Source organism: Vigna radiata, chromosome 1 (genome assembly GCF_000741045.1).
Source record: "Vigna radiata var. radiata cultivar VC1973A chromosome 1, Vradiata_ver6, whole genome shotgun sequence".
Taxonomy (NCBI): Eukaryota; Viridiplantae; Streptophyta; class Magnoliopsida; order Fabales; family Fabaceae; genus Vigna; species Vigna radiata.
In genome coordinates, this window is record NC_028351.1 from 6,954,073 (window position 1) to 6,981,426 (window position 27,354).

Sequence of the window (27,354 nt, forward strand, 5' to 3'; positions counted from 1 at the left end):
TTGTTACGGAGCGTAGAAGACTTCATTCAAGGTGGGTTTTAAGTTAAAAACTCTTAACCGAACTTTAAAGTTTGATTAAGGCCTTGCTGCGTTCAAACGCCGATTGAGGCCTTGTTGTGTTTCAAAATGCGACGAGGCCTTAATTGATTTTTGAACACCAAATCATACTTCGAAGTTTGATTAAGGTCTCTAAACCTCCATTCACGCCAATCAAACCAGAAATTCGCACAAATCCAGACAGATGACATGCATACCTTTTACATATATGATTCAATCATACAATTCAATCCAATTTCTACTTCAATCCATATATACAAGCAGAAAAATTTAATGCAAACGACAATACATGCAACAACATTCAATGAAAACGAGTAGAGAAAGAAAAATCAACTTTTAGTATAGAAGTCAAAGATGCGAAAATAAGATCCAAACACCACCACACCATCACGTAATTGGTGAAGGACGAGAAATAACAACATTACGACAAACAATAAGCAACCAAAGATGAGCGCAACATAGAAATGATGGTGAGGGAAGGCTTCAAAATGCAGTGAGAGAGAGTAACAATAGAAGTGTGAGATCAATATCAATAAGAGGAAGTTGTTTAGAGACGTAAAATTTTGGTTTGAAATTTTGAAACATAATCTTAGTCAAAAATTCGTATTCATATAATGTGTATATAATGTTCAGATTTTGAAAAAGTTATTATGGATATTTCGGAAATGCAGATGATAATTGTAAGGTGTAGGAGGAAGAAGAGTTCAATTGGAACTCCATAAACTTTATTTAATACAATTGTTGTAAAAGTATTGTAAAATATAAATAAAAATATTAAATAAATTTGACCATCCTTCTTAATCAATATAAAAATGATTAATTTTAGCACCTTGAAATTACACCAAACACTACAAATCCTAATTAATAGAAAACATAGAGATGATAAAATATTTAATGTTTTTAGACCAAATTTTAATATCAATTAAATTAAAGTTTAATAAACGGATTTCAGTTACAGTTCTGCAAATGTAACCTTCCTTTTTGCAAATCTTAAAGCTGAGTCGTCAACAAAAGAAAAACTAGAAAAACAGAGAAAAACCAGAAAGAGAAAAGAAGAAAGAAGGAATTTGTATTGACTGGACCCACCAATTTGTTTTCCTTTTTCTCAGTTTCTATGATTTCATCTAAAAGGTTAGAAAATAAATACATGCTTTGTTTTCTATTCACTAACGTTACAAAGTAGCTAGCTCAAGTTTCAATCTTCAAACAAAACAAAATTAATTAACACTCACAGTTTTTAATAAAATATTAATGACTTCTTAATTTGTTTCAAAATGAATTACATTGATGCTTATATTTACATTAATAAATTATGTTAAACTTAAAAAAAAAAACTAATTTTAATTTTGATTAATGTATAAAAACATATTTAAATGTTTTTACATAATTTTGTTATATGTTTGAATCATTTGAAAAGATGTAAGTTGAAGTGAATGGTGAAAAGGCGAAGAGAGAGTGTTGGGTGAGAGAAAGAGAAACAAGTTTTTTGAGCATCATTGTCGAGTCAAATTCAAGATCAGTTACTTTCCAGCATGTCATCAGAAGCTGCTTCTCTGGTTTCCTTGTAGTATCACAACAAACAAAATTCACAACTTCCAAACAAAAATATAATATAGACTCATTGGTATGTTACTTTTTGGTTACCTTAGACTTTCAAACGCTGCTTATTTATTACAACTTTTGTTTCTACGTCCCCTTCATTTCCCCTCCACACTCTATAGTAAATGCTTTTCTGCACAAATGAATCTCATTGAAGCAGTTTCTCTGTGCTGTGTGCTTCCTTCAGTTTTTGCCTTTGCATGCAACTCTGCTCACTCCACCAGTGCTAACTTTTTTACCTGAGATTAAAAGATCAAAAGGGTATGTGACTTCACCTTGGTATCTGTAATTTGGTGTCTGACAGGTTTTACGTTTTTTTTTTCGTATCATTTTTCACTCAGAAATGTTCATTCTTTACCCCTTTAATGCAGGACTTACGTTTTTGTGTTTCAAGGCTCTTATAGTTGATACAAGTAAGGGTTATTCATAGTTTTTGTGCGACTTTTGGCTTCTGTACTACAAATTTTTGGTCATTCTGTTGTTTTATGTTTTATTTACTTTTTGTATTTTGCTTCTTTTTGGTTCTGGTTTAGAATACTGCTAATAGTGATTTTACTATACTTGAATAGTATTATCTTTGGTGAAGTTTTGGTGAAGGATATTTGTTAAAAAATATCAGGCATTCCAATCAAAGTCGGCAAAAAGGAATGGAATGTAAGAGAGGAAAAGAGAAGGTTCTAGCCAAAGAAAAAAACGTAAAAACGGCAAGGAAAATTAGAATTGTGTACACTGACCCTGATGCTACAGATTACTCAAGTGAAGAAGAAGAAGAAGAAGGAGAAGATGATGATAAGTTGTTGAGAAATGGCTATGAGTTAAGTGGTTGCTCCAAGCGGGTTGTGAAGGAAATCTTGCTTCCATGCATGCAAAACAAGTTACAAGAAGAGAATTCATCACAAGATGTAAACAGTGAAAAGATGAAAGGAAGTCCAATCGAATTTTCAAGTAGGAGGATGAGGAAACCATCAAGCATGTACAAAGGTGTTCAACGTAGGAAATGGGGGAAGTATGTGGCAGAAATCAGAGACCCTATTCAAGGGGTGAGAGTGTGGCTTGGTACATTTGATACTGAACAGGAGGCTGCTATGGCTTATGAGAGAAAGAAGAATGAGTTTGAAAGGTCGAGAAAAAGGGATGCAGTGGCTTTTGACAGTTCCAAAGAAGTGTTGTTTCATGCATCTCCATCGTCAGTTCTTGATGTCTGCACTACAAAAGCTTCACTAGATGTTAGTGACCTGAATGATTCAGTCAAAGAAAAGTTCAATGTGGAAAAGGTTGGTGAAGGAGGAGGCAATGATGTGGAAGCAGTTAACAGTGAAGATAATTCAACACAGCTTTTGCTGGAGGAGCCAGTTATGCCATCATTGTTTGGTTATGATGGTTTCTGTTTGGATGAAGCAGAGAAAAGGGGAATTCTGCTTGATGAAGAGTGTTATAATTTCTTGGACAATGACATCAAAGGTGGTTTTATGTGGAATGTGGAACATGGGGATACCACTGTTCTTCCTCCTGTGGACAGTGCTTTTGATGAGTTAGCTTGGATTGATGAAACTCTAGATTGGGAAAGCTCATAAAATTTTTTAGTCACTTGTTTGGACTGGTTTTTGCATTAGTTTATCTGAAACAAAATTTTTTTCATAAGTCAAAGTTATTATGTATAACTTACAATTAAAAGTTTAGATAGATGAACTTCTATAAATTACTTTATTCATAAGTTGATTTTGATTTAAGAAAAAACTATGGTTTTTACTTTTCTTTTATAGAAGTTTATGCAGAAACTCGTTTAATATTTTCTTCAGTGTGTCCTAATATCTTTGATTATTTCCTTCTTGCTTATTATATCCACTTTGAAAAGACATTTCTCCCGAGTGTGTACTTTATTTGGTTTTGGCTACTGTTATAGCATGGAAAATCAAAACAAAAAGAGAATGCCAAAGTAAAGTTAAAAGCAAAAGCATCACAATCACAAAGAATAAATGTTCCCCGCATGAAAATATTTAGCTACTATTTTCCCCTAAAACATGAGCATAAAAAACTAATCAATCACGGATCATTTGAAAATATCCTTGTTTATTCCTGTTCTGCTCGGGGTGTCTGACAACGAGAATGAACAGGTTTGGATGAACTTATTCTAAGCTTTTTTTAAAGGAGAAAAAAAAAACCCAACTTCCAAAATATTAGAAAAAATATATAAAATTTTCAATTATGTATAAACTAATTTGTTTTTTTTAGAAAAAACTTTTGGAATAGTTCATCCAAAAAGACCCAATCTACAGAAAGACGCCGATTCTCATAAAATTTCGTGCAATAGATAAAAATTCATTTCATATTTTCTTCAACGAGTTTAAGTTTAATAACTCAACGGAAAAACAAGTACAACCTAAATTTGTGTTAACAAAGAGGAGAGAAAACAACCATGATGTGACTAAACTTTCAAGTACAATGGGTAATTATTTGAAGAATTGGAGGGGAAACGAGGGACGTAAAAGCCAATTACTCATAAATTGATAAATATTTCACTATTACATTTGGAGAATTGGAGTTTCAATTTTGAAGATGCTGCATAAAACTCTCCCAAAGAGTAGTGAAAATAGCAGCAAATTTGTCTTTGAATATCAAAATATTTTAGGACTAACTGCTCTCTGAACATCGTAACACAGCAAGTTCTTGACGAATTTTAAAGCACTTTCAAGTTCCACGCAACATCAGAGCTAGAAAGGAGGAATTTGCAGATCAATTGCAAGACGATGCTTATCAAGTGAAATTCACAGCAAGATCTCATGATGCTCCTTCACGGCTAAAGGAATCAGAATAGTACGAAATCTTGAAAGGGAAAGAGGACATAATGGTAACCATTGAATGAGAATTACCACGGTGACAATGCTTTGACTCTCAATCTCCATATTTGTTAATCAGCTTAAGGTTCAGACCTCAGACATTGTTGTTGTTTGCTAAAAGCCAACTCACATACAACAGCAAGGTGATCACTTCCCCATTTCTACAAGGCATAAGAATCATAAAAATCCAAAATGGAACAAGATACATCAGCGCATTACAGTATATGGTTTCAAAGAACTAACTTTAAGTAGATTACCTCACTGGGGAGTCCTCCAGATCTTCTAAGAATATCAATTGGCAAGGTTTCAAGAACTCTAAGTGGAACAAGATCATCGGAATGCCTGATTACAAATGACATCGGTCATAACTAACAAACATACAATCTGTAAATGCATATAACTTTTGGCGTTTGTTAAACAATATAATTACCAGATATAATCAACAGTTCCCATGAACTTGGAGTGGTATGATGTTGCCAAGGGCTCCCCAATATCATCTCTTGTTCTATGGTCTCCCTGCAGCCATGAGATTTATGAAGATGAAGTGGGAAATATCAAGACTGTTAGAATATCAAACTAAAATCTTTAAGGAGTTTCCCATATTAATATTAGATGTACAATCTTTATATCACAATCACAGAAGTTGCCGAAATAACCGATTGTAACAATTTTAGCTGGCAGATTAAAACAACATACAGGAACACCACTGTAAGCACTGCGGAGTTTGAGCTGGTGCTGAAGTTGAGTGATTCCTTTTGCTCCTGTTGCAATTCTTAGTTCTTCCACACTCCATCTATATAGCAATTGCCTTGAAAGAGTCATCGAAATGCTGCACCAGATACCCAAATAATTATTACAGAACACCTAATATCTAAAGTTTGACATAAACAATACCCTTCCCTCTAAAATTGGACAAATAATAACAATACTTGAAACAGAGGCAAGAAACTGGATAAGTGAACATCTTGGTTTAGAGGAGAGTTCTCAGCTCAATCAATTATATAGAATCTCGTAATTAGGAAAAGAAGATTACAAAGTTAATTAGATGTTCTATAGCCTAATTAGGTGCAGCAAATAAAAAGGATATAAATAATAAAGCATAAACAAGGAAATAATCAACAACAACAATAAAGGCAATAATATTATTACATCATTAATAACAACAAAAGACCACATTATCCATATCAACAAATAATCTACAGTCTCGACAAATAAGTGATCCTTAATCTGTTCCAGAATTGATAATTGTGTTGTTCTTTTTCTATGAGAGTGGGGAGGGGAAGTTATGGCAGATAGTAACTAAAACATAAAGTTAGGAAAGACATAAAAACTACCTAGCATCATCACGAATCTGTGATCTGAAGAGTCTGTTGGACTGGATTTCAAGCTGTCCTGACATATTTCGGCGATCATGTAATTGGATGTCTAACTGCAATAAAATAAACACTGAAAACTCATTCATGGTCCCCTCTCCTCAAAGAGCAAGTCATACCTCTAACTATATTTGGATTTTTCCATTAACTGAAAGGAATGGGACAAGTAAGGATGAACTCAACAGGGAGGGAAATTAATGACACAAAGCTAGCTTTTCTTTTGTTCATAAAATTAACAAGGGAAAGGAACCTTTGGGTTCCTCTCATTCCAATCAATTTCCAAGGGAACAAAAATTGATTCTTTGAAAGAAACAAACAGCAAATAGTTCCTCTTGAATTCTTTTACCATCCTATCTGTTTACAAACTCCCAAACAAGGGAATATGTTCCCCTTTTCCTCATACCCTTTCTGTGCCCCCATCATCTGTAATGTAATCCCGATAAATTATTTTACTGATGGTTTGAGACACTACATATAGTCAAATTTCTCAGATACCGCACACAAATAAGCTAAAAGGCTTGAGAATACACCATGACAAGGAGATGACAAACTCACCTTTGACGAAGACAGAAACTTGTATATGGCACTCTGAAGCATCAGATGATACGAAACAAAAACAATGAAATAACAGCACATTAGATAACTAATCTGAAATAGATAAACTACTAAGTATAAAGCAGTATCATACCTGTGGAACACTATTCAAATCCCCAGCAATAATAACAGGGATGTTGCCCCATTCTTGTGACAACTTGTAAGCTTTATCAAGTAAAAGTCTGACCTGTCCATTTTCCATAATAAGAAAAATATTAGACAACTTAATTAACTATAGACAATTAAATGCATTTGTTTAAGGTAAAATAATTTGCACCAACCCGGCCCAAAAAATATAATATTAAAAAGTTTAAAAAATGAATCAGGTGCATAAACAGCAATGGCTATACATGAAAAATAAGTATAATGATACTCATCTAGTTAAGAAGTACCTGACCCAGTTTGATGTCACCACGATTTGGGTTGAATAGCACATGTATGTTTCCCACAACAAATCTTCTTTTTCCTGTGGATGGTTCCCTATAGATGACGATCATATTAGTTGCTAATTGAAAAACATGAAAAATACTGGCCGTGAAATAGACACTATATGTGTGTATGAGAGAACATATGTGAATAAATGAGTGTACAAATCAATCTTTCCAAAATTTTCAATTTTAAACTTTGGTGCTAAAAATTAGCGATGCAATAAAGTTTCAAGAGAAGGAAATAACAGAAAAATGTCACTGGTTGGTATGCAATAATTTAGTATACAAAAGTAAATACAGTCATTCAAGAATACTGGAATAGAAGCACATCCAAGTGTTATGCAAAAACCAAGTCAAAGACTGCAAATGATTGTTCATGTTACCCATTTTATACATCTAAAACTTACATTGTGGTTAGGTTACATGCGTTGGATTCTTTTTTATCATGGTTTCCCTGTAAATTGATAATAAAATAGAGTAATAAGATATAAAGACGTTTGGTTTCATTGCAGCGAGAACACGTATATGTAGACAATGTATAAGATTGGGTGGGGGGAACTAAAAATTTTGTATAACAGATCATAATTCCTTCTATTAAAAGACAGCATAACAAATACAAAACACAGGACGGAAACAACTTAAAGATAAAACTAAACCCAAAATACCTCCNAAATACACAGCTGGGCAACATTGTTACGCATGCCAAATCTTTGGAACTCTATATCTTCTTGATGCAAAAGATTGAATCTGCATTCACATTAAGAAATATAATTAGGCCAAATTAGGGATTCGATATTTTCTCAANTGATAAGTTCTATATTAGCACATTTTTTAACTGTTGGTTTTCTGTTGCATCAATAAATACTTATGCACTCATTTAATTNNTGTNAAAGGACAACAATGTAAATAAATTGATTAATATAGGGTGCACAAATTCAATTACGTAAATGATTTATGGGTTAGGGAAACCTACAACTTGTCTTTCCAAAATACAGCACATCCATCTTTTGCTTCCCCAGTGCGAGCCTGTGACAAATGAAAACAATGATCCACATAGGTACTTGATTAACTATTAGGAGTTTTAAAACTAACATGATAGTTTAAATGTGTATGTAATATACCTTATAAGTACCTCTAAAGCCACTGTTCTGGAAAAGATTGTCTAGATCATTAAAATGATTAACCTCCTTCAAACACAAGATTTATGAGAAAGCAATTCTTCAAATACAATTCTATAATGCAGAAAATTAGCTTACAATTTCAAGCAGAGAATAAATGCTAAATCGGGTACATCTAAGCTGTTTGATTGTGCCAACTGGAATTAACATCAGTGTAACTTNTGTCTTTAAAGTTGTATGTTACATATGTAACTAAAAATTTTCNTCATATGTATTTGTTCATACAACTATTAAACTAATTTATGAATGATTACATANAGTAGTAGTTATTAGTTAAATCCAAGATGCTACTGACAAGATTCTATAAGATTTCGAACCAAATCTTCCATCTAAATCAAGTTATTAATTACATATTAGTAATGAGTGCAAAATTTTTCGAACTTATTTTTAAGCTCTTATGATATTTAAAAACATACTTTAAAGCTTACATTAAATCTTGTGAGTATTCAAATTTTCAATGGTGAATTGATATAAAGATGAAAAATAAAATAGTCAAGGTGAACCGTAAAATATGTGAAAGGATGGTAAAAATATGAGAAATAATATGGCGATGTCTTGGCTAATAATTTATGTGCAAGGTAGGATTTAATTGAAAATTTGAAAGTACCTTCAAGAATCAAAATGACAAGAACTGGTTAAGTTTAAGAACCACATTGAAAATGACATAATAACATGTCATAATTCTTGAAAAAGTAAGATTTTCTTTTTTTATAAATTTGGACAGTCTAATGTCAACCACAACTACCACTTCAATTGCCACGTAGTCAACCAGCGTACCATGTTGACATAGGCACTACCTTTCGCATAGCTCTATTAATAGAAGGATAAAATTGAGTAATCTTCTTTACATTCAAGGAATTTTTAATAATTATGTTGCCTTCATAGACTAANATGACAATGTCAAGCACTTTCATGGACATATTTGATCAATCACCAGTTGTTCTTTTCTAGCTTTCAAAGCTTAATAGAGATGCATAAATCCTAATGATTAAAAATGGTCGAATGTTGTAACCAGTATTCAATTTATAACAGCTGGAAGGACTACCTGGAAACACAGTATGCTGGCATTATAGTTGTTAATCTCTTCAAGTATGAGCCTTTTCCGCTTGTCCCACTCCAAGAACCTATGTGGAATATTAGAATACAGATCCGGATGATTTGATGCATTTTCAACACCAAGTATATTGTATGAAACAACCACAATCTTATCTGCAAGGGAAGGAACAATTCAGATTAGTAAATACTAGATAAACACTGTCTAATCTGAAGTCTAAATGACACAATTAACAAGAGCACCCAAATGTAAAGTATTAGCTATCTTCATCATGGACTGTTGGTTATTGGGGGTGGGGTTACACATGAGCAAGCAAATCCCATTTGTACATTCACACCTTTATTTTTTTAAAATTTATTTTGTTGCCCTCTCCTTAGACAGCTGAAATTTTGGGATAAGGTACCAAGCAAAATGTATATGAATATGTAGATTGTAGAATGGAATCTGGTAATTAAATTCTCTATTATTTATATTTGGTGACAAATTGACAATCTCGACCACAGAAACGTAACATTAAAATGCTTACTTTTTCCTAAAAAGAAAAATAACCATAGCAAAAAGAAGTCACTTTTCTACACAAAAACATACGCATGCTCGGAAATGTGCCCATACGGGTGATGAATTTGTATAACATTTGAATACATAATTTCATAGTGAAATAGAATCCAAACTAATTATTATTCCCTAGAAACAGATAACCTCGTAATTCTGAGTTCTGACCCGTGCAATTAGAACAATCTTTAGAAGAGAAAACCCATTTCCTGGCAAAACAGGGAGATTCCAGCAGAGGTGTTTTCTGCTTTGACGAATAACAAGTGCTTAAATTTTCTGGAGGAGGGCTGCCGCGATCGTGGCTTGCCATACCACCCTCCAGGATAGACAGCAACAGCACATGAAATCAACTAGGTTTAGAATTTTGTATTCACTCAAGAAGATTACTTATTAGGGACACACAGTAGGGTGTCATTCATATGCGCGTATTTTACATCCCCTTTTCATATCATCATGAATGTAGCATACACAGGTACAATCACGCAGAAGCAACACACAAATAACAAATAACAAACCGTTTAGGCGTTTACCAATTGTCACACTCACAAACATTAATTAATAAAAACGCCTCTTCATTTTACCTAAAAGGCAATCAAATGAATACATTCCCAATTTTCAAAAATAGTATTGAAAGCCATCAATTGGAAGCTATCCTAATCACTTGTACATGCCATTTTCAATATTCCAAAAGACTACGAATCCTCTCTCTGTTCTTATCTCTTCAAATTCCCACAGAGTATTAGAAAAACGGAACACAATTGGAAGTGAATGCAGATTCAAAGTGAAACAGAATTCGAATTAAGGATTATTCTGACCCGTGCAATTGGAAGAGTCTTTGGAAGAGATAATCCATCTCCTACTCCGACATTCAGACTGAGAACGTCTTCTTCGTTTTGACGGAGAATTTTCCGGTGAATGCCTCCAACGCTTGCGCCGAACCATGTTTGCACCGCTTCTACTGTTCATGACCTCTGTTGATAGTGTTCAACAGATTCTCTTATGCTAAATTATCGTATATCTTCAAGTTTAGATTAAGTTTGATTCCTTATATTTAAAAAAATGCAATTTAATCTTTAACGATTTTAAAATGAATTCTGTTTAAAATTAATCCTCGCCTTAAATTTAATACAATAACTTTTAAAATAGTAATAGTTAACATTTTTTATAAATATATGATAATACCTTAGTGTAAAAATGTTGTTTAACGTCATACGATAGACGTCGGTTACCGGCACCCGTGACGTATATTGATGACTGATGATAATTCCATAAATAAAGTTAGCAATATAGACGTAAGTAAGGTCCATCTTTGACGTCTATAGAATTTTAGATGTCGGCCCTTCAAACCTGATGTCTATATTTCTGACCGTTATGTGAAAAGTCATTTCCATAAGCCTTATATACGTCAGTTCGTTTAGGGCACCGATGTCGAAATAGCGGAAATTAATGTTGCTCACCTACCTATCAGACATATGGACGTCGATTCCCTTCTAACTGACGCTTATAAGTCTGCCAGGCAGGTGAATAGCCACTGTTTTCAGCCTTATAGACGTCGGATCCCGCCACATTGAAGGGACCCTGGCGTCTATATGGCGGAAATTAATGTCCCCCACCAACCTGTCAGACATATAGACGTCGGTCTCGTTGTAATTGACGCCTATATGTCTGTCGGACAGGTGAATAGTCACTTTTTTCAGCCCTATAGACGTCGAATCCCGCCACATTGACGTCTATATACAATTCTAGACGTCAGTTGCATCATCACCGACGTTTATGTACAACAAAGAAATTAATTTTTAAATCGAATAGACGTCAAATTAGTCAGGCGTCCGACGTATTTGATAATGTAAACGTCGGTTCTATGTACAACAGACGTCCAATTTCTTGTTAAATAACATCAGTGGTTTGCGAACCAACACATCGTCTTTGCCTTTTTCTCTCCGCTGCTCTGCATTTTCCAGGTAAGTTTCCTCTCCTCTGCCTTTTCGTTGTGTTTTGGTGCGGTTTTTTTGTTGTGTCTTTGTGTAGCGTAATGCACCTTCTCCCTTTGCTAGTTTCCTCGTAAGGAAAACTTGCGTTTTTTTGGATTTCTCACGGCATTTCAATCCAAGGACGAATTTGGGTTGTTGCCTATGTCCATTCCGATCGCCAATAAAAAAGTATACGGTGAGAATACTCTCACCGTATACTTTTTTATTGGCGGTCGAAATGGACCTAAGTAACAACCTAAGTTCCTCTTTAGGTTGAAATGCCATGAGAAGTCCAAAAGACGAAACTTTTTCTTATGAATAAACTAGCAAAGGAAGGAGGTGTTACTACGCTACTTGAAGACACGACAAAAACCGTACCAAAACACAACGATCACTTCATAGATGTCAGTTAATGTACAAACCGACGTCTATATGGCGGAAAAACGTCGGTTAATACAATGTTTGACAGCTTTATAAACGTCCAATGTGTTAAGGACCAACGTCTAAGGTAACCTTAGACGTCAGTTAGTGCAATGTCTGATGTCTTTATAGACGTCGTTGTTTGAACTGAGTCGACGTCTATATGGACGTTATAGCGGCAAAAACTGACGTCCCATTAACGTCACCTGTATAGACGTCGGTTCGTTTTCTGACGTTAAAAACCCAAAATAACTAATGTCTAAAGCCCTTTCTATACTAGTGATACTATTTCATTAAGAGACAATATTATATAATTTGTATCAATATTTATAGTAAAACAATAATTTACGTTTTATTTATTTTTATTTACATGAATATAATTTTTTTAAAATAAAAGGACATATATAGATTGTAAAATTATTTTGTTTTATCAACTAAAAGTATAAATTATTATTTTAGATTACAAGTTTTATCTTTTATAAACTATTTCATTAAATGGATGTTTTTGCTAGGGATAATAATTTTATTGAATATAAATGGGATTTATAATTGTATTTAAAACTTTTTTTTAAAGATATCGTTTTGATAATTAATATATATATATATATATATATATATATATATATATATATATATATATATATATATATATATATATATATGTATATAAGTCATGAAGGGTAGAATGATTTCATTAGACAACTAACCATACCATGAAGTTATGTTCTAATGATGTTAAACTCTTTTTCTATTACTTATAACTTGATGTATTAATTTACATGATTTAAAATATTATTGAAGTAAGGTATTTCTTTTCACAAATAATGTTGTGTTTAATATTTCGAATAATAAATCAAATAAACATATCAAATCATATCTATTCAAACAAAATCATCATATAAATAATATAAACAAATATTTAAAATCAATTCAGCTTCGAAAGGATGAAATATGGGCAAATTATGCATAATTAACAATTATGCAAAATTTTCCCAAAACTAGGTTCAATTTCAAATTATAAAATCACATATAAAAAAGCAGACTCCATATTATAACTAATATTTCTCAAAGATAAAAAAAAGTACTCTTATTTATAAAATTATCACAACACTTTTTAACTTATGATCATTAACCAATTTTCTATTAGTGTATGATTTACAAAATTCAAATAAATAATTAATTTAAACAATACGATACTCTAGACACTAAACTTGTTTTACATACTAGGATTCTTAAATCTTAATCATAATTACCAACCACTTTCCTTGATTAGAAATTACCTTTTTTATGAACTTCATACCAACAAAGTTACAATCATATCATCTCATGTGAATGCATTATTATTCACTTCACGTGTCACCCAATCCATACCATTTTCATCCTTGTCTTCATGCATGAACTAGTTGGCCTTAAGAAATTATAGAAACTTGTTTTTTTTCTCTTTAAAATATACATATTCCTTAATCATAATTTTAAGTAATTAGCTCAGAAATTTCAGAAGATATTGTTAGCTACTATGTGCTCATGTGAAATTGACAAACAAAACATCATGAAAAATACTATAGTAAAATGAAATTTTAGTAGATATTACTAGATATATATACTATATATTACATACTTTAAGAAAAACTTTACGGATTATGTATTGTAGTCTTATCCACTTGGAATTGGAACTTCTCATGAAAAAATATCTGTTATCAAATCCTGTTTCTTCTTCTTATCTAAATAAAATAAAGCAACATTTTGTCACTTTGTTAAGTAATATAAAATATATGAATTGACAGTATGGGTTTTCCATTATTTTATCATTTTTATTCCTTATTTTATTTTAAAATCCTTATTTCAAATTAAAATTTATAATTTTAGTTAGTATAAATATTTTTTACGTTACTATATATGTAACCATAAATTGATATGTAATTAAATTTATTAATTTGAGCGTCGAAATGTTAACGTGTAGGTTGCATCCTATCAGACATGAGAATAAGATTAACTAAATCAATTTTGTTCGGTTTCAATCTGAATAGTAACATAAGATTATTGCTTTTCTTTAAAGAAATATAGAACTATAAAAATCATATCTAAGATGATATTCATAAATTTATTACAATAAATAAATAAATAAATAATCAAATAAATATTTTCAACAATTGCATCATCACTAGCTATGAAATATCTCAGACTTTATCAGTTACAGATCGTGGCATGCATAGTTATACAAAGAAAAATATCTGATAAATGTTACGTTCATATCTCATTACACACATACATGTGTCATAAGTTAGCTTGTTCTTATGGTTCCATCAAACATGAAGATTTTATAACATCATCGTCGAATTGATATTAACATTGTACTAAGATTCTCTCTACAGTGCCCCGAGTTACTGCATAGAAGATAGATAGCAAAGAATTTGTTCCCTCTGTGGCTGTCCATGTCCCCTTTTTTTCCTCTATTTGTTTGCAAATTAATTACGCCAAAGGATAAGATCGTAGGAGCACCCATGATGGAGAATTTATTGAAAGGAAAGTTGTAGAAGGGTGCCAAGGAAGAGACTCGTCACTGTTCATAACATTGCAGAACCAAAACAGTCTCAAAAAGCAACATTTTTGGCTGCATCTATGTGTGTCAATATATGCTGCAATTTGTGGTTTTCATTATTAGTAGAAAATATATGGGCCCAGATAAAATGCAGGAAATTTTATGGTAAACTATTCTTTGGACACACTCCTAGAATGTCAACATTTGTGGCAAATTTGTTACAATATCACTGTCTGATCAATTGCTCTTATGTTATCTCTAAGTTTTCACATCATAATTGCCTACCATGAATGGAAATTTGAGCTAACAAAGCTAAAAAAATGAAGATTATGAACACAACCATTTCACTGTCTTGGTTGGTTTATATGCACCAATCAAACAAATAGGTCAATGTTTACAAAATCCCACAAATCAAAAAATCATGTGATTGGCCAATAATGGTTGTGTTGGTGGACTTTTTTTGCTCAGAAATTTGAGCCACCAGTGTAAGATAAAAAAAAGGAAACAAGGTGAAATCCCCACTTACTAAATTTAACCAAGTTTGGACACACTCAAGTGGAAGAAAACACAAGGCATAGATTTATCTGTGGTTCAAAATTCTCTGAAGCTTAACTCCACCAGATTAGTCAAGCTGAACCATATGTTAGGGCTGCATCTACTGGTGGAAAATGCACCATTGCAAAGGTGAATGGTTGAGAAGTTGAAGACAAACCATAGAGGAAGTGAAAGCAACGTGATGTTAGGACCGCAAAAAGGAATTATTGAATCACAGTTGCAACACAACAAAAAAGGTCTTATTCCAGCACACACCAACAACACTGACACTGGTAGACACTCACAAATAACCTGCATTGGATCCACCAGAAAATCCCATAAAAGGAAAGCTAACCAATAAGAATTCAGAGAATAAGATGAACATCAAATCTCCAGCCAATGAGCATTGCGATGAGACCAAATCGTGGGCCCTAACACCTTCACTCAATGTCCTGTAGCAATCTTATACATGACCAAACCATAATACTAATTACATAGTATAATACTTTCTACTTAAACTAAAGAAGAAACCAAGTAGGAACAAACTATAAGACCCCACTGTGCTTCTTCTCATCTCATTCTCAAACCCATCATAACCAATAATTGAATTTGAATCTAGATCTATGCACTTATACTCCCTCAAACATTGTTATGATTCTTTGTTGATAATAACCAGTTAACTGTTCAGTGCAGTTCTCTTTGCAGCCAAAAATCAGTTCCCATCTGTGACCGACGAAATGAAAGAAGCAAGTGCATTAGGAGCTAGAACTGCACGAGCATGCGAGAGCTGTCTAAAAGTAAGAGCACGGTGGTATTGTGCTGCTGATGATGCTTTCCTTTGCCATGGCTGTGACAACATGGTTCACTCGGCAAACCAATTAGCACGCAGGCACGAAAGGGTGAAGCTTCAAACTGCATCCTCTAAGGTCAACTACTCAGTGACCTTTAAGCAGAACAATAAGGTAGCATGGCACAGTGGATTCACACGCAAGGCAAGAACACCGCGCCACAACAGCAAGCACGTATCGGTGCAGCTACAAGAACAACAGAAGAAAATACACGAAGAAGGAGAAGAAGAAGAAGTGTTTTTCAACAACACCATTAGTCTTCCCCTTGTGCCAGAGCTTGGAAGTGAAGAAGCACTGCACAATTATGAGAGTGAGGAGCAGCTATTGTGTCGCGTGCCCGTGTTTGATGCTGAGCTTTGTAGTGTATACAATGAAGTGAAGGAAGAGGTTTTAGCTGGTGAAGAAGTCTTTGACTTAGACAATTTTTCTTCCGAGCTTCTGCCATCAGATATGGATCTTGCTGAGTTTGCTGCTGATGTGGAAAGCTTACTTGGAAACGGAGCTGATGAGGATTCATCTGAGCACGTGAAAGGATCAGAACTGCTGCTTGATTGCAAAGAAGAAGATGAAGAAATGGATGCATGTGTTGATGCAGTTGGAGTCAAAGAAAAAATGGTGAAGGTCAAAGATGAAGAAGAACTTGATTCTGATACACCTTGCCATTTGGATTCGATTATTCTTGACATGAACAGCGAGGCCTTTAATTGGAATGATATTGTTGAGTCAGAATCACTTGCTCAGGAACAGGAAGAGGAGGCAAGTACAGTGGGAACCGACAAGAAGGACATGTTTTTGAGGCTAAACTATGAAGATGTTATTAGTGCTTGGGCCAGTCAAGGTTCTCCATGGACAACAGGAACCCCACCAAACTTCAATTCTGATGATTGCTGGCCAGATTTCTTGGTAACTTCTTCTCTCAACCTTCTTCTTTGCTTATGTGACAATGTTAACTGATGCCTTTTTTGTTCAACTTATTTCATGATAATAACTTTTCAGCTTCTGAGAGGACTTAACAAAAGTTCTATAATGTCATAGTTGTTCTCATATCTGACTACATGATGAGGAGGATTGTGTTATGCCTTCAATAATCAATACAAAATTCGTCGATATACCTAAATTAGATGATTTTTTCGCTATGTTTCGGTAACCAAATGTCAAATTCGTCGATATACCTAACATGCAAATTTGTAGGTAACTAATGATAGCTCGAGAGACTTCAATTGGTAACTTCTTCTCTCAACCATCTTTGCTTATGCAGTGAATGCCAATTGTATTTAGTTTAACTTATTCTATATTTCATCTCCCTATAGTACACTATGGCTAAAGAGAATTGTGTTATACTTTCGGTAATCAATACAAAGATATGTCCATATACATGCTGTAAATCATCCATAAAGGGTTTGCGCTATATTTTTGGTAACCAATATGTAAAATTTTTAGATACACTTTACATGTAAAACTTGTAGGTAACCAATGCTGGTCAGACTTATTGGTAACTTCTTCTCTCAACCTGCTTTTCCTATGCAAAAATTTCAATTGTGTTTGGTTTAACAATAAATTTTTCAGTTTTCTGAGAGAACTTGAAAAAGTTCTGCGTATAAATATCACAGTTGATCTCATATATTCGGCTATAGAAAGAAGATTGTGCTATATCTTCTTCAATAATTAGTCAATGAAAAATTCGTCGATATACCTTACATGAAAACTTATAGCTGGTAAGATAATGAATAATTTCTTGGTACACTTCTTGGTAAGTTGTTCTCTGAACCGTCTTTGCTAATGTAACAATATCAGTTGTCTGTTTCGTTTACTTCATTTTATGAGAATAACTTTTCAGTCTTCTGAGAGAACTTCAAAAAAGTTCTACCTATAATGTAATTGTCGATCTCACATTAAAGAAGAAGAACTGTGTTATATCTTCAGCAATCAATGCAAAATTCGTCGACATACCTAATACTGGAACGAACTTTAACATTCTTCTGAAGCTCAAACTTGATAAAGGTGACTGTTTGTATAGTGATATGCAAGTTTTTTTTGTTGTTAAGGGTTCGAATGGAGGGGATGTTCAGTGCTGTTATGGGGAAATGAAAAGTTTAAGAGGGCATGCAGATGGTGGAAGAGAAGCAAGAGTGTCAAGATACCGAGAGAAGAGAAGAACTCGTTTATTTGCAAAGAAGATAAGGTATGAAGTGAGGAAGTTGAATGCTGAGAAAAGACCTAGAATGAAAGGTCGATTTGTGAAGAGAACATCAGCTGCTTTGCCAGCATAGTTATCATCATCAATCACCACTGACACCAACAAAGTAATCAAATTAATGGTTAACTTTTCCAAAGTTTGATTTTGTGGAAAGGTTAATTAGGTTAATTGATTATCATTAGTTACTTGGTTTTGCCATGCACGTGCAATGCCATCACTAGGTCAGGTTTCTCTTTCTTGGGATATTTATTGATTTCTCTAGCAGGTCCTAGCTAGCTAGTACTAATGGTAGCTCCTCTCAGCATTTTCATGGCTTTGGTATTCAGTTTCAGAAGCCCTTTTTCAATGTTGGTTATATATAAGAAAATGTAATGTATGAGTATGCTGATGTTATTTTGTATATGTCTGTTTTTCCTTAATTAACTCTTTGAGGTTACTGATTAACAGTGTTCAACATATATCAGGTACTTAAATATCTACAAGTTTTACATCTGCTCCTCCTTAGCATTATTCTGAATAATGTGCTTTGCATAGGAAGAAGAAGGAAAGCGACAGGTGAAATGGACTAAGATTAACATGTCTGAACAAATTCACTCTCAATCTTCTAAGAACTGATGAATGGGAAATCTGAAGTTTATTCAATGGTGGACACACATAGAGACTAATTAACAAGCACATAAAAGAAAATGACATTAGTAATTCAAACAGTAACGAGGGTAGCATAGGTTTAGAGATTTGTTGAATAACTTAAACTTAGTGAAATATGTTGTTATTTATCAAGCAGCATGATGTTATCTTCTTCACATGCAAGTTTGGTTTTCTCTTTGTTTCTATGTGAATATGATGATGAGGTTGATGCAGATAAACTTCAAAAAAGTCAATGTAACAGTTGGGCAGAAGCTCAAAATGGCAAGTGGGCCATTACATAAATTCATATCACATTAACCTTTGTGGAGACTACCTTCCTATACTTTACTTTATGATTCTCCACACACTCACAAAACTAATATTTATTACATAAAAGTTATAAATTTAGTAAGAAAAATTTCTCAGATATTAATATATTTTTTTTTCTAATTTTTTTTAAATAAATAAAACAAATCAAAGAAAAAATAAATAGATAAAAGAAATATATTTAAATATTTTCAAAGTGAGTACAAAGAAACTCATGTATACTCACATTGAATTGAATTCTATTAAAAAACGAATTGTTTTGAAAAAGTACACTAAATCCTGAATTATTTTATTGATTTAGTTTTTAAAAATTAAATTGCTGCTGAACAGAATTGTTTTAACTAAATTCATCTATATCTTATCGTATTCAAAAATTTACTTAAAAATAGAATGTTCATTATTGAAAATTCAAACAAATTAGAGTAGTTTAATTTAGTTTAGTTTAATCAAACTATGATTTAATTTATTTAAACCATTGTGCAATTGTATTCAACTCTTTTAAATTAATTTTAGTGTTTAATTCAATTTTAGAATAGTTTAATTAAATTAATGCATTTTCTCTATTCTTAGTATTCACGTTCACAATAGGGTTCTTCTCTCTTTTTGTTGTGTTTTTCACCATGGATACAAATGATGGTTAATCTTAATTTTTATAACTATTTAGTGCACAAATACATTTAATTTATAACATAATAGAAAATTGGGGTTTGAAAAGTCTTTTTTTTTTTCTGATTCAAATGAGAGAGTTTTTGCCTAGTTTATGGTGTCAACAATTAAATTATGATCCTTACAAAGCTGTTAATTAACTTAATATAACCATTTTTATCTTACCCAAAATAAGCTTCTGAGTTTTCAACCTACTTCATTGTTATGCGAATAACAAGACAGTTATATATATACTACTATACATTGAAATTTCAGTAAATAATGCTTGATCAAAAGCTATTACTATTTTCAATTACAAATGAAGCTAGACTAAACATGTAACCTGCTTCTTAATTTTTTTTTTGGCATCAAAATGGAAAATGCAACATTTTGAGGTGTTCTATTTATGCTTCTTCATCTACCCACAACCTTTTCAAATACAAATGAAGCCAGACCAAGCATGTATCCTGTCTCTTATTTCTTTTTTGCATCAAAATCGAAAATGCAACATTTTGAAGTGCTCTACTCTATTCATGCTTCTTCTATCCACAAACTTTTAAGAAAAATATGTTAAATAGACTTTTAAAATGATGTAGAACTTCTAATATATCTTTTTCACGTCAAGTTATATCTACATAAAAATCGTAAGAGTAAACATTTATTAATAACAACCCTATCACAGATAAAATAATATGTCCAATAAACAACCAATATCGTTAAGATAGACTTTAACCTAATTATAATACTATATTAAAAAGTGAAATTTAAATTTAACTCAATTTCACAAAATCAATTTATAAAATAAAATTTACACTCAGTTATATATTATAAATTGACCTTATTTTTAACTTCCACCAAAACCCAACTAAATATCAAATCAATCTCATGATGCATATGAAAGGTCAGATAACAGCTATGTGTGATTTCCTTTTCATTGGCAATCCTTATATCAAACATTCTCTGTTGTTATTTCTCACTGTTCCTATTAGTTTTTGTTGCTTTTTTTTATCGACCCTAACTTTAATTCCCCCCACCTCTGATTATCGCTTAAATGTTCCTCCACCATATCCAACATGTCTCCCTGCATTTTCCTCTGTTCATTCACACGAAACAATCAAACCATAAACATCATAATTGCTGCCAAGACATTTTGTTTTTCACCCTTCCAACAAGTGGCTGGGTTAGGGTGAGGAATATTCTTGTCACCCCTCACAAATCCAACACAACAATGAAATCTCGAGCTTAACAAGTCGTTGTATGGCATTTGAGTTTCAAAACATCTTACTTTGAATACGAGGAATGCACTAAATGTACAATTTTATTACTAATGAAACACTCGTCATAACAGGGAACGAAATAAACTTATTTCATAATCTGATTCTGATGCATTTTGACCATAGCCTTTCCATACTTGTTTACTTCTAAATGGTAACAAGCCAAGCAAAAATAGCCGATGCCAAGTAAAAATACAGTTGCAGTTTGTAGGAAGTTCGACTAAACAAAAAGAACATAAACAAAATAACTGCAGCATAGGCACTCCTTCACCCATTATATCCCATATGGCAGTATAATGAGTTGGATAGTCAATCTTTCCCTGCAAGAGAAACAAAACTTACTTTCATCGATAGACAAAATGATTGCATCAATGAAAACTATTTTAAAATAAAGAAATATTACAACAAAAATAGTGTACGTGACATTTCGAATTAAGATTCCGATGTTATCAATAACTCACCCAAAGATATTGAACTTATCAAATTAACCAAACAAATGTCCCCCGACCAAATACATCAAATAAGTCCAATGATTAGTTCTTACAATTTAATAGCAACGCAAATGAGCCATCAATCATCACTTAGCGGAACAAAAGTTGGTAAGATGAGCAGAGGGAAGACCAACTATAGGATCTCATGCAAATAGAACTTTTAACCATTTCAAAAACTCGATTTAAGCACTCATCACTTTCTTGAATTTATTAGAGAAATTCGCTTTATTACTGTGCCGCCAGTCATCTACATAGGCGTCATTATAACCAGAAATGAGAGGGATCTCTACCAAGAAGTTCATGGTGACAGCATCAATGTTGGAAGCAATTCTTCTCTGAAAGGCTGTCAAATGTCACTTAATTTAGGCCCTAGTATCTATCCTACAGTCAAAAGAGTTAATACCCCCAGCAAAGTTCAGAATGCTCAACAACAACTTGTCGGATATCCAAACTTTTGACAAGGAGCTCAAATTCGTTAGACATGAGAAGTATGACGAGTCAGCAGAAAGTACTTATTTCACTTGTAAGTCCATTTCTTTTTCCGGTGGGATTCACTTAAGAACTAACTCCACCAATGATCTCATTGTCGTTCCAAATTCATGGTTGCATTAGGCTATCAAAAGCCAATATAAAACCAATAGAAACCATGAACATAAATCACTCAAGAGGTTTAACTAAAAATGAATTAGAATTGAAAAGAAAATAAGAAACGAAAAGGAAATAAATTCCCTCGCAAACTAAATCAGCTACTGGATGAGTTAAAAAACAATTTACGCACAAGCTAACTTTAATTTACAAAAGAGCTTACTCATTGTTCATTCTAGTTTTCTTTAGCTAACGTGCTTCCAGAAAGGTTTGTTCAAATATACACTTAATCCTAGGCAAAGATGAGGTTTGCATTACACCATCTCTATGGAACCAAAAATAGTCAAAACCCCAAACATGAATAGCTCATTTGACGATTGATTCATTTAACAATAACAATTCATATAAAACAAGAAAAATGACAGAAATAATGTTTGAAAGTACCTTTTATTTATCCACAAGACAGTCATTCAGACTCAACCGGCTCAACCTTAGGAGCTGCATCAGAAAATTAAACAATGAATAAGGAATCACAAAAAAAATCATGACAATGAACCACGATTACAAACATCGTTAATGAAAATCACCAAACGGATCACACCTCTGTAGTTGAAAACAGCAAAATACGTAACGGAGTTTCCACATTGCCCAATAATTTCCAAAATAAAAACCCTAGAACATTCAATTTGAAAAAAATGGTTTCAGAAATTGAGTGACTGACCGTGGAGAGAGGGATGGCGACCGTCCTTGCCCCAACCGATACCGCGAGTGGATTCGAGGTACTGGTTGACGAGATGGCGGCACTTTTGAAGGTGGTTGACGCCTTCGATGCGGTAGCACCAGCGTAGCTTCTCTCTGATGATCTTGGCCTTCTCGATTTGAATCCACTTCTCTCTCACGATGTACTCCCTCATCTCCAGCATCGCCACCGGGTCCTTGTACGGATTCGCCGGATCGAAATCGTCCGGCGGCGATTCGTCGAACTCCACATACCCCTTCTTCCTTCCCATTCTCACCAACGAGTTCTCTCTTCTGTCTCAACTCAACACAACTCAGCTCAACTCGGATGCTTCCAAATTCTGATTCTATATCCGCACTTACCTTCGGATTGGGCTTATTGCAGTCAAAGGCCCGTTATTATTGGCCCAATATATATAATTTTGCTAACCTTAGCGCTGAAGAGCTAGCATGCCTTGTGTATTGATGTAATTGTTATTATCAACATACTTTTCTTTTGTATATATTTTCTTAAAAATATAATTTTTTAGAAAGTATTAAAACATGTTAAAATTTCAACATATTCTGAAAAAATATTTTTAAATTTTAAATATTCCGAAAAGCGGAAAATAAATTTGATATGCATTGATATGCTCACTTTGTAATCTTTTTAACGAAATCAGAAAATAAATTATAATTTTTTGGAATAAAGCTAAAGAATATGAATATTATAAATGTAATCACACTTTAATCACAAACTTTCCAAGAAAGATAATCATTTATTTTTTTTCTCTGACTTTAGTGTTAGGCCATAATGCAATGTGAAGTTGTCATAAACTTGTATTATTGTAATTTATAAGAATAGTATAAAAAAAAATCTCCCATAAAGAACCTTCACAATGTACATCTGAAAAATCTAAAACATAACATAAGTAAAAGGTGTGAGAATAGAAAAAAGATCCACACCACCTACTAAATCCAACAATCCAAAAACAACACCAACCAACTAAACTAAACTATTCGTTTTGTTGGCGGAAAAGACCGAACTAGCCAGAAAGATCGAGGCCCTACACGTGGCAATACTGCAGTTATTGATTTTTCAATGGTCCCCACCCCAAAGTCAACAGAAGCTCAATTTCTTCACCATTGGCTCGAGCCGGCACCACGACATTCTCGCTGCAGCTACTATCGGCTTCCCCACCAATGATTTTGTTCTCACTCGTCCGAGTCAACCCAGACGCCGAGTCCTGACTCAGAGAACGCTGTCCAAATAACTCGCTTTCACCCAACTCAGCCACGGTTGACTCCACTTTTGGCTTCGCAGCGCGGCGCTTGAACTTGCTGGTCCCTGACTTTACTACTTTGAGTGCACCAGGGCCGTACGATTTATGACTCCTTGCCACGTGGCGAATATCGCAAGCCTTGAAATCGAGACTCTCCACTCCATCAAGAAGAGCCTGTTGAATCGGGGCGCCACAGAGAACGGCTTTGGCAGCAGCTTCACAGAGGTGCCAATTTCCGGTCGAGAGTAACCCGGTCGAACCGAAAATCGGGTTCACCATCCTACCGCAAGCTTCGTATAGCAAAGATTTGAATACCGCTGAAAAAAGAACAGAATAAAAAGAAATTCATAAATATAGTAATGAGAAAAAAATATACTGATTCGTTTAAAATCCTAATTTAAATATTTTATTTTTCACGTACATTTTAATAAAATAAAAGTTTTTATTTTTTGGTTGTGTACCTGGTTGGAGATGGGAGGGAGCATTGATGAGGAGGTTGAGGAGACCTTGACGGCCATAGAACTTAGCGAGAAAGAGGGTGGCGTTGGACTGAGAGTGAGGGCAACTTATCCATTGGAGGGACCTTCGAATGGGGCAGTCGGCCGTGCAGCCGCGGCGGAGGACGCGGCAACCATTGCAGCTGAAGCGCATGCTGAGTTTGAATAGGGTGAGGAGGAGGAGAAGAATGAGGTTTTATAGTGATGATGATGAGAGAACTGAGGTGGGTTTGGAATAGAGCGCAGCTGTTTTGGGTTTCCAAGAATATGGCAGTTTTGTTTTGGGAAAGGAGAGTGTGGTTTTGTTTGGTAGAACAAGGGAGAAATGAGGGTCCCATGTTCTGTTACCCAACCATGAATTTCGTCAATCAATCTGTGTATGATCATGACCACATTCCCACAACATAGTTTCCCTGTTTTCTGGGAACTCCGTACAGTGGTTTTTTATAATTCCACTTAGATTTCTTAATACTCAAAACATGATATTTTTAAGGAGAAAAGTGGTATTATATTGATGTTAGAAGGTGTAAGGTGGTATCTGTGGGCGTAGCGGTGAAGGGAGCCAATGGTTTTGAATGTGAATGGGGCCCACTCCTATAAACGCGGAGACTACATTGTATTTGGAACAAAAGACATCTCACAATACAACACAACACTTTTTCCTTCTTCTTTTCGTCTCTCCCTTCCCAACCTTCTTTCACACACACTTTTCTTCGTTTACTCATCTCGCCAATTTATAATATTATCAAGTTTCAAAATTTTTAGATAAATACAATTTAAACTATATAAATGAGTATATAGATTCAATGATCTAATTCTTTGCTTAGATGTCCTCTATTTTTAAGTTTTAGTCTTCAAATTATTTGTAGAGACTCTTAAACTTTTCGATGTACCGAGAAGATACCTACAGAAAATATTTTAATTCTCAAATCAACAAATATGTGTATTATCTTAATGTCAAACCTATATTTATTAATGGTTTAACCTTTTTTTGTCTCTTAAGTTCTGATGTTCAGTTTAGTCCTCGCTTTTATGATATGAAAAATGTATCAAATCAGTCTTATTCGTTAATAAATCACAAGTTTTTCATTAAGTGATTTGTTTTTCATAACACCTTCTGTTAACAAATCACAAAATATTGGATACCTAGTTATGAAAACTTGTTGTGATTTATTATTCATTAAGTGATGTCATGAGGACTGATATGATACATTTTTCATATCATAGGAACTAAAGGTTGAAATTTTTAAAAGCGGAGACTAAACTGAACATCAGAACTTAACTTAGGGACAAAAAAGGGTCATCAAAGTATAAATCTTACCTTATAAATATATTTTGTGATGTTGAATTAGACTTAAAAATACACCTTAACATGATATCTTGTTAGGTTTAAAGTCTATCTTAAAAAAAATCAAATAAATGTAAAAAAAGTATATTTTTATTTTTTTTAATTCCATTTCCTTTCTATTAAAATGGCCTTTTTATGCCCAAAAACTTTTGTTCCTGTGTCAACTGCTTTTTGCTATGATATGCAAGTGATGAAATAATACAAGCTCGAATAGAACAAATAAGGAAAATCACTTCATGATTACAGCTTAACAGAAGAATTATGAAACTGTTTTAGCAAAATGAAAAGTCTTCAAATACTTAAAAATTGAACAATTCAATGTGTCTTATCTTTGAATTGATTTAAGCTTCATTTATAAACTTCACTTCATGCCTATTTCCTAGAAAATTATTATAATTTATGTACACCCTCAAAACTTTAGAATATTAAAAAAATTCAGCTATTGAATATAAGCATGGAAAGGCCAACCATGGTTTAATAATTCTTCTCAAACTTCTTGAGGTAAGCATAATCCAATTTAATTATCTATTAATTTAATAATACTTACAATAATTTAACCAAGTAATTATAGAGATTAAAATTATTGAAGCATTAGTAGAATAATAATTTACCCTATAAAACCTTTCTCAATATTTGTTCTTCTTTCATACATTAGTATTGACTTTTTCATTGTTATCTAACAAACAAAATATTATTGTATTATTATCTTCAAAAATCAAGTTATATTAGAAAAAAGATACTGATACATTTATATCCTTTAACTTTAAAAGTTTGAATCTGTTTTTATTCCAAACTTTATCTTTAACTTAAAAAGAAATATATATATATATATATATATATATATATATATATATATATATATATATATATATATATATATAGTCTTTTTTTAATCCAAAAACATTAATTCTTATGTGTTAAACTATGTTCTAGATTGATATTTAAGTTAGAATATGTTAAATGATACAAACTATTTAAATATTAATCTATAAAAAATTCAAATATTAAGATATATATTATAAAAAGAATGTTAAGCATTTAGGTATAAATATTTAAGATTTAAGAGAATGAAAAAAATACTGATAAGAAATTAAGTTAAAACTAAAAATAGTTTGATTAGATAGGACAATTACAATATCCAAAATCTAAATAGTGAATATTTTTTACTTAAAATAATTTAAATATTACATAAGAATCAAACCATTTATAGAGTATTAATTCTCTCTAAAATTATTTAGCCTAAGACACAATTTCTCTAATCCTGGCTCAGTCAGTTTTCCATACAATTTAACTATTGGTCATTTAATGAAGTTATTTTTTTTTAATTCACAAAAGGTGAGAGAAAATGATACACTTATAATTTATGAGTAATTAATCTTA

At 32.9% G+C, this 27,354-nt stretch overlaps 5 protein-coding genes across 12 annotated transcripts; 2 read left to right on the plus strand and 3 right to left on the minus strand.

Moving 5' to 3' along the window:
* Positions 1-1,536: 1,536 nt before the first annotated feature.
* LOC106769764 (carbon catabolite repressor protein 4 homolog 5) lies at positions 1,537-10,682 on the minus strand. 6 transcript variants are annotated; one of them, XM_022783290.1, is made up of 15 exons: positions 9,820-10,458; positions 9,112-9,275; positions 8,010-8,075; positions 7,862-7,914; positions 7,554-7,635; positions 7,296-7,342; positions 6,853-6,940; positions 6,555-6,647; positions 6,422-6,454; positions 5,828-5,922; positions 5,190-5,322; positions 4,924-5,009; positions 4,751-4,835; positions 4,527-4,654; positions 1,537-1,895 (listed from the first exon to the last, which is right to left on the minus strand). In XM_022783290.1, exons 1-14 carry the CDS (start codon positions 9,980-9,982, stop codon positions 4,574-4,576), a joined length of 1,269 nt encoding a protein of 422 aa, XP_022639011.1. In that variant the 5' UTR covers positions 9,983-10,458; the 3' UTR covers positions 1,537-1,895; positions 4,527-4,573. The 6 variants fall into 6 exon arrangements, with proteins under 6 accessions (XP_022639011.1, XP_014511006.1, XP_014510997.1 ...); XM_014655520.2 differs by lacking the exons at positions 1,537-1,895; positions 9,820-10,458 and adding an exon at positions 10,488-10,682 and having other exon boundaries at positions 4,135-4,654; XM_014655511.2 differs by lacking the exon at positions 1,537-1,895 and having other exon boundaries at positions 4,135-4,654; positions 9,820-10,457.
* On the plus strand, positions 1,803-3,338 carry LOC106756398 (ethylene-responsive transcription factor ERF118-like). Of its 3 annotated transcripts, none has more exons than XM_022783308.1 (3): positions 1,803-1,917; positions 2,028-2,069; positions 2,190-3,338. In XM_022783308.1, exon 3 carries the CDS (start codon positions 2,304-2,306, stop codon positions 3,228-3,230), a length of 927 nt encoding a protein of 308 aa, XP_022639029.1. In that variant the 5' UTR covers positions 1,803-1,917; positions 2,028-2,069; positions 2,190-2,303; the 3' UTR covers positions 3,231-3,338. The 3 variants fall into 3 exon arrangements, with proteins under 3 accessions (XP_022639029.1, XP_022639036.1, XP_014494298.1); XM_022783315.1 differs by having other exon boundaries at positions 2,226-3,338; XM_014638812.2 differs by lacking the exon at positions 1,803-1,917 and having other exon boundaries at positions 1,919-2,069; positions 2,243-3,338.
* A 4,958-nt stretch (positions 10,683-15,640) lies between the features above and the next one.
* LOC106769784 (zinc finger protein CONSTANS-LIKE 16) lies at positions 15,641-19,135 on the plus strand. The gene is made up of 2 exons (XM_014655540.2): positions 15,641-16,886; positions 18,029-19,135. Exons 1-2 carry the CDS (start codon positions 15,873-15,875, stop codon positions 18,251-18,253), a joined length of 1,239 nt encoding a protein of 412 aa, XP_014511026.1. The 5' UTR covers positions 15,641-15,872; the 3' UTR covers positions 18,254-19,135.
* A 1,944-nt stretch (positions 19,136-21,079) lies between these two features.
* On the minus strand, positions 21,080-23,208 carry LOC106774903 (NADH dehydrogenase [ubiquinone] 1 beta subcomplex subunit 10-B). The gene is made up of 3 exons (XM_014661931.2): positions 22,851-23,208; positions 22,574-22,627; positions 21,080-21,373 (listed from the first exon to the last, which is right to left on the minus strand). Exons 1-2 carry the CDS (start codon positions 23,137-23,139, stop codon positions 22,596-22,598), a joined length of 321 nt encoding a protein of 106 aa, XP_014517417.1. The 5' UTR covers positions 23,140-23,208; the 3' UTR covers positions 21,080-21,373; positions 22,574-22,595.
* Positions 23,209-23,668: 460 nt separating this feature from the next.
* On the minus strand, positions 23,669-25,026 carry LOC106774892 (LOB domain-containing protein 40). Its single transcript, XM_014661921.2, has 2 exons — positions 24,591-25,026; positions 23,669-24,446 (listed from the first exon to the last, which is right to left on the minus strand). The coding sequence occupies exons 1-2, from the start codon at positions 24,778-24,780 to the stop codon at positions 23,935-23,937; spliced, it is 702 nt and encodes a 233-aa protein (XP_014517407.1). The 5' UTR covers positions 24,781-25,026; the 3' UTR covers positions 23,669-23,934.
* Positions 25,027-27,354: the final 2,328 nt, after the last annotated feature.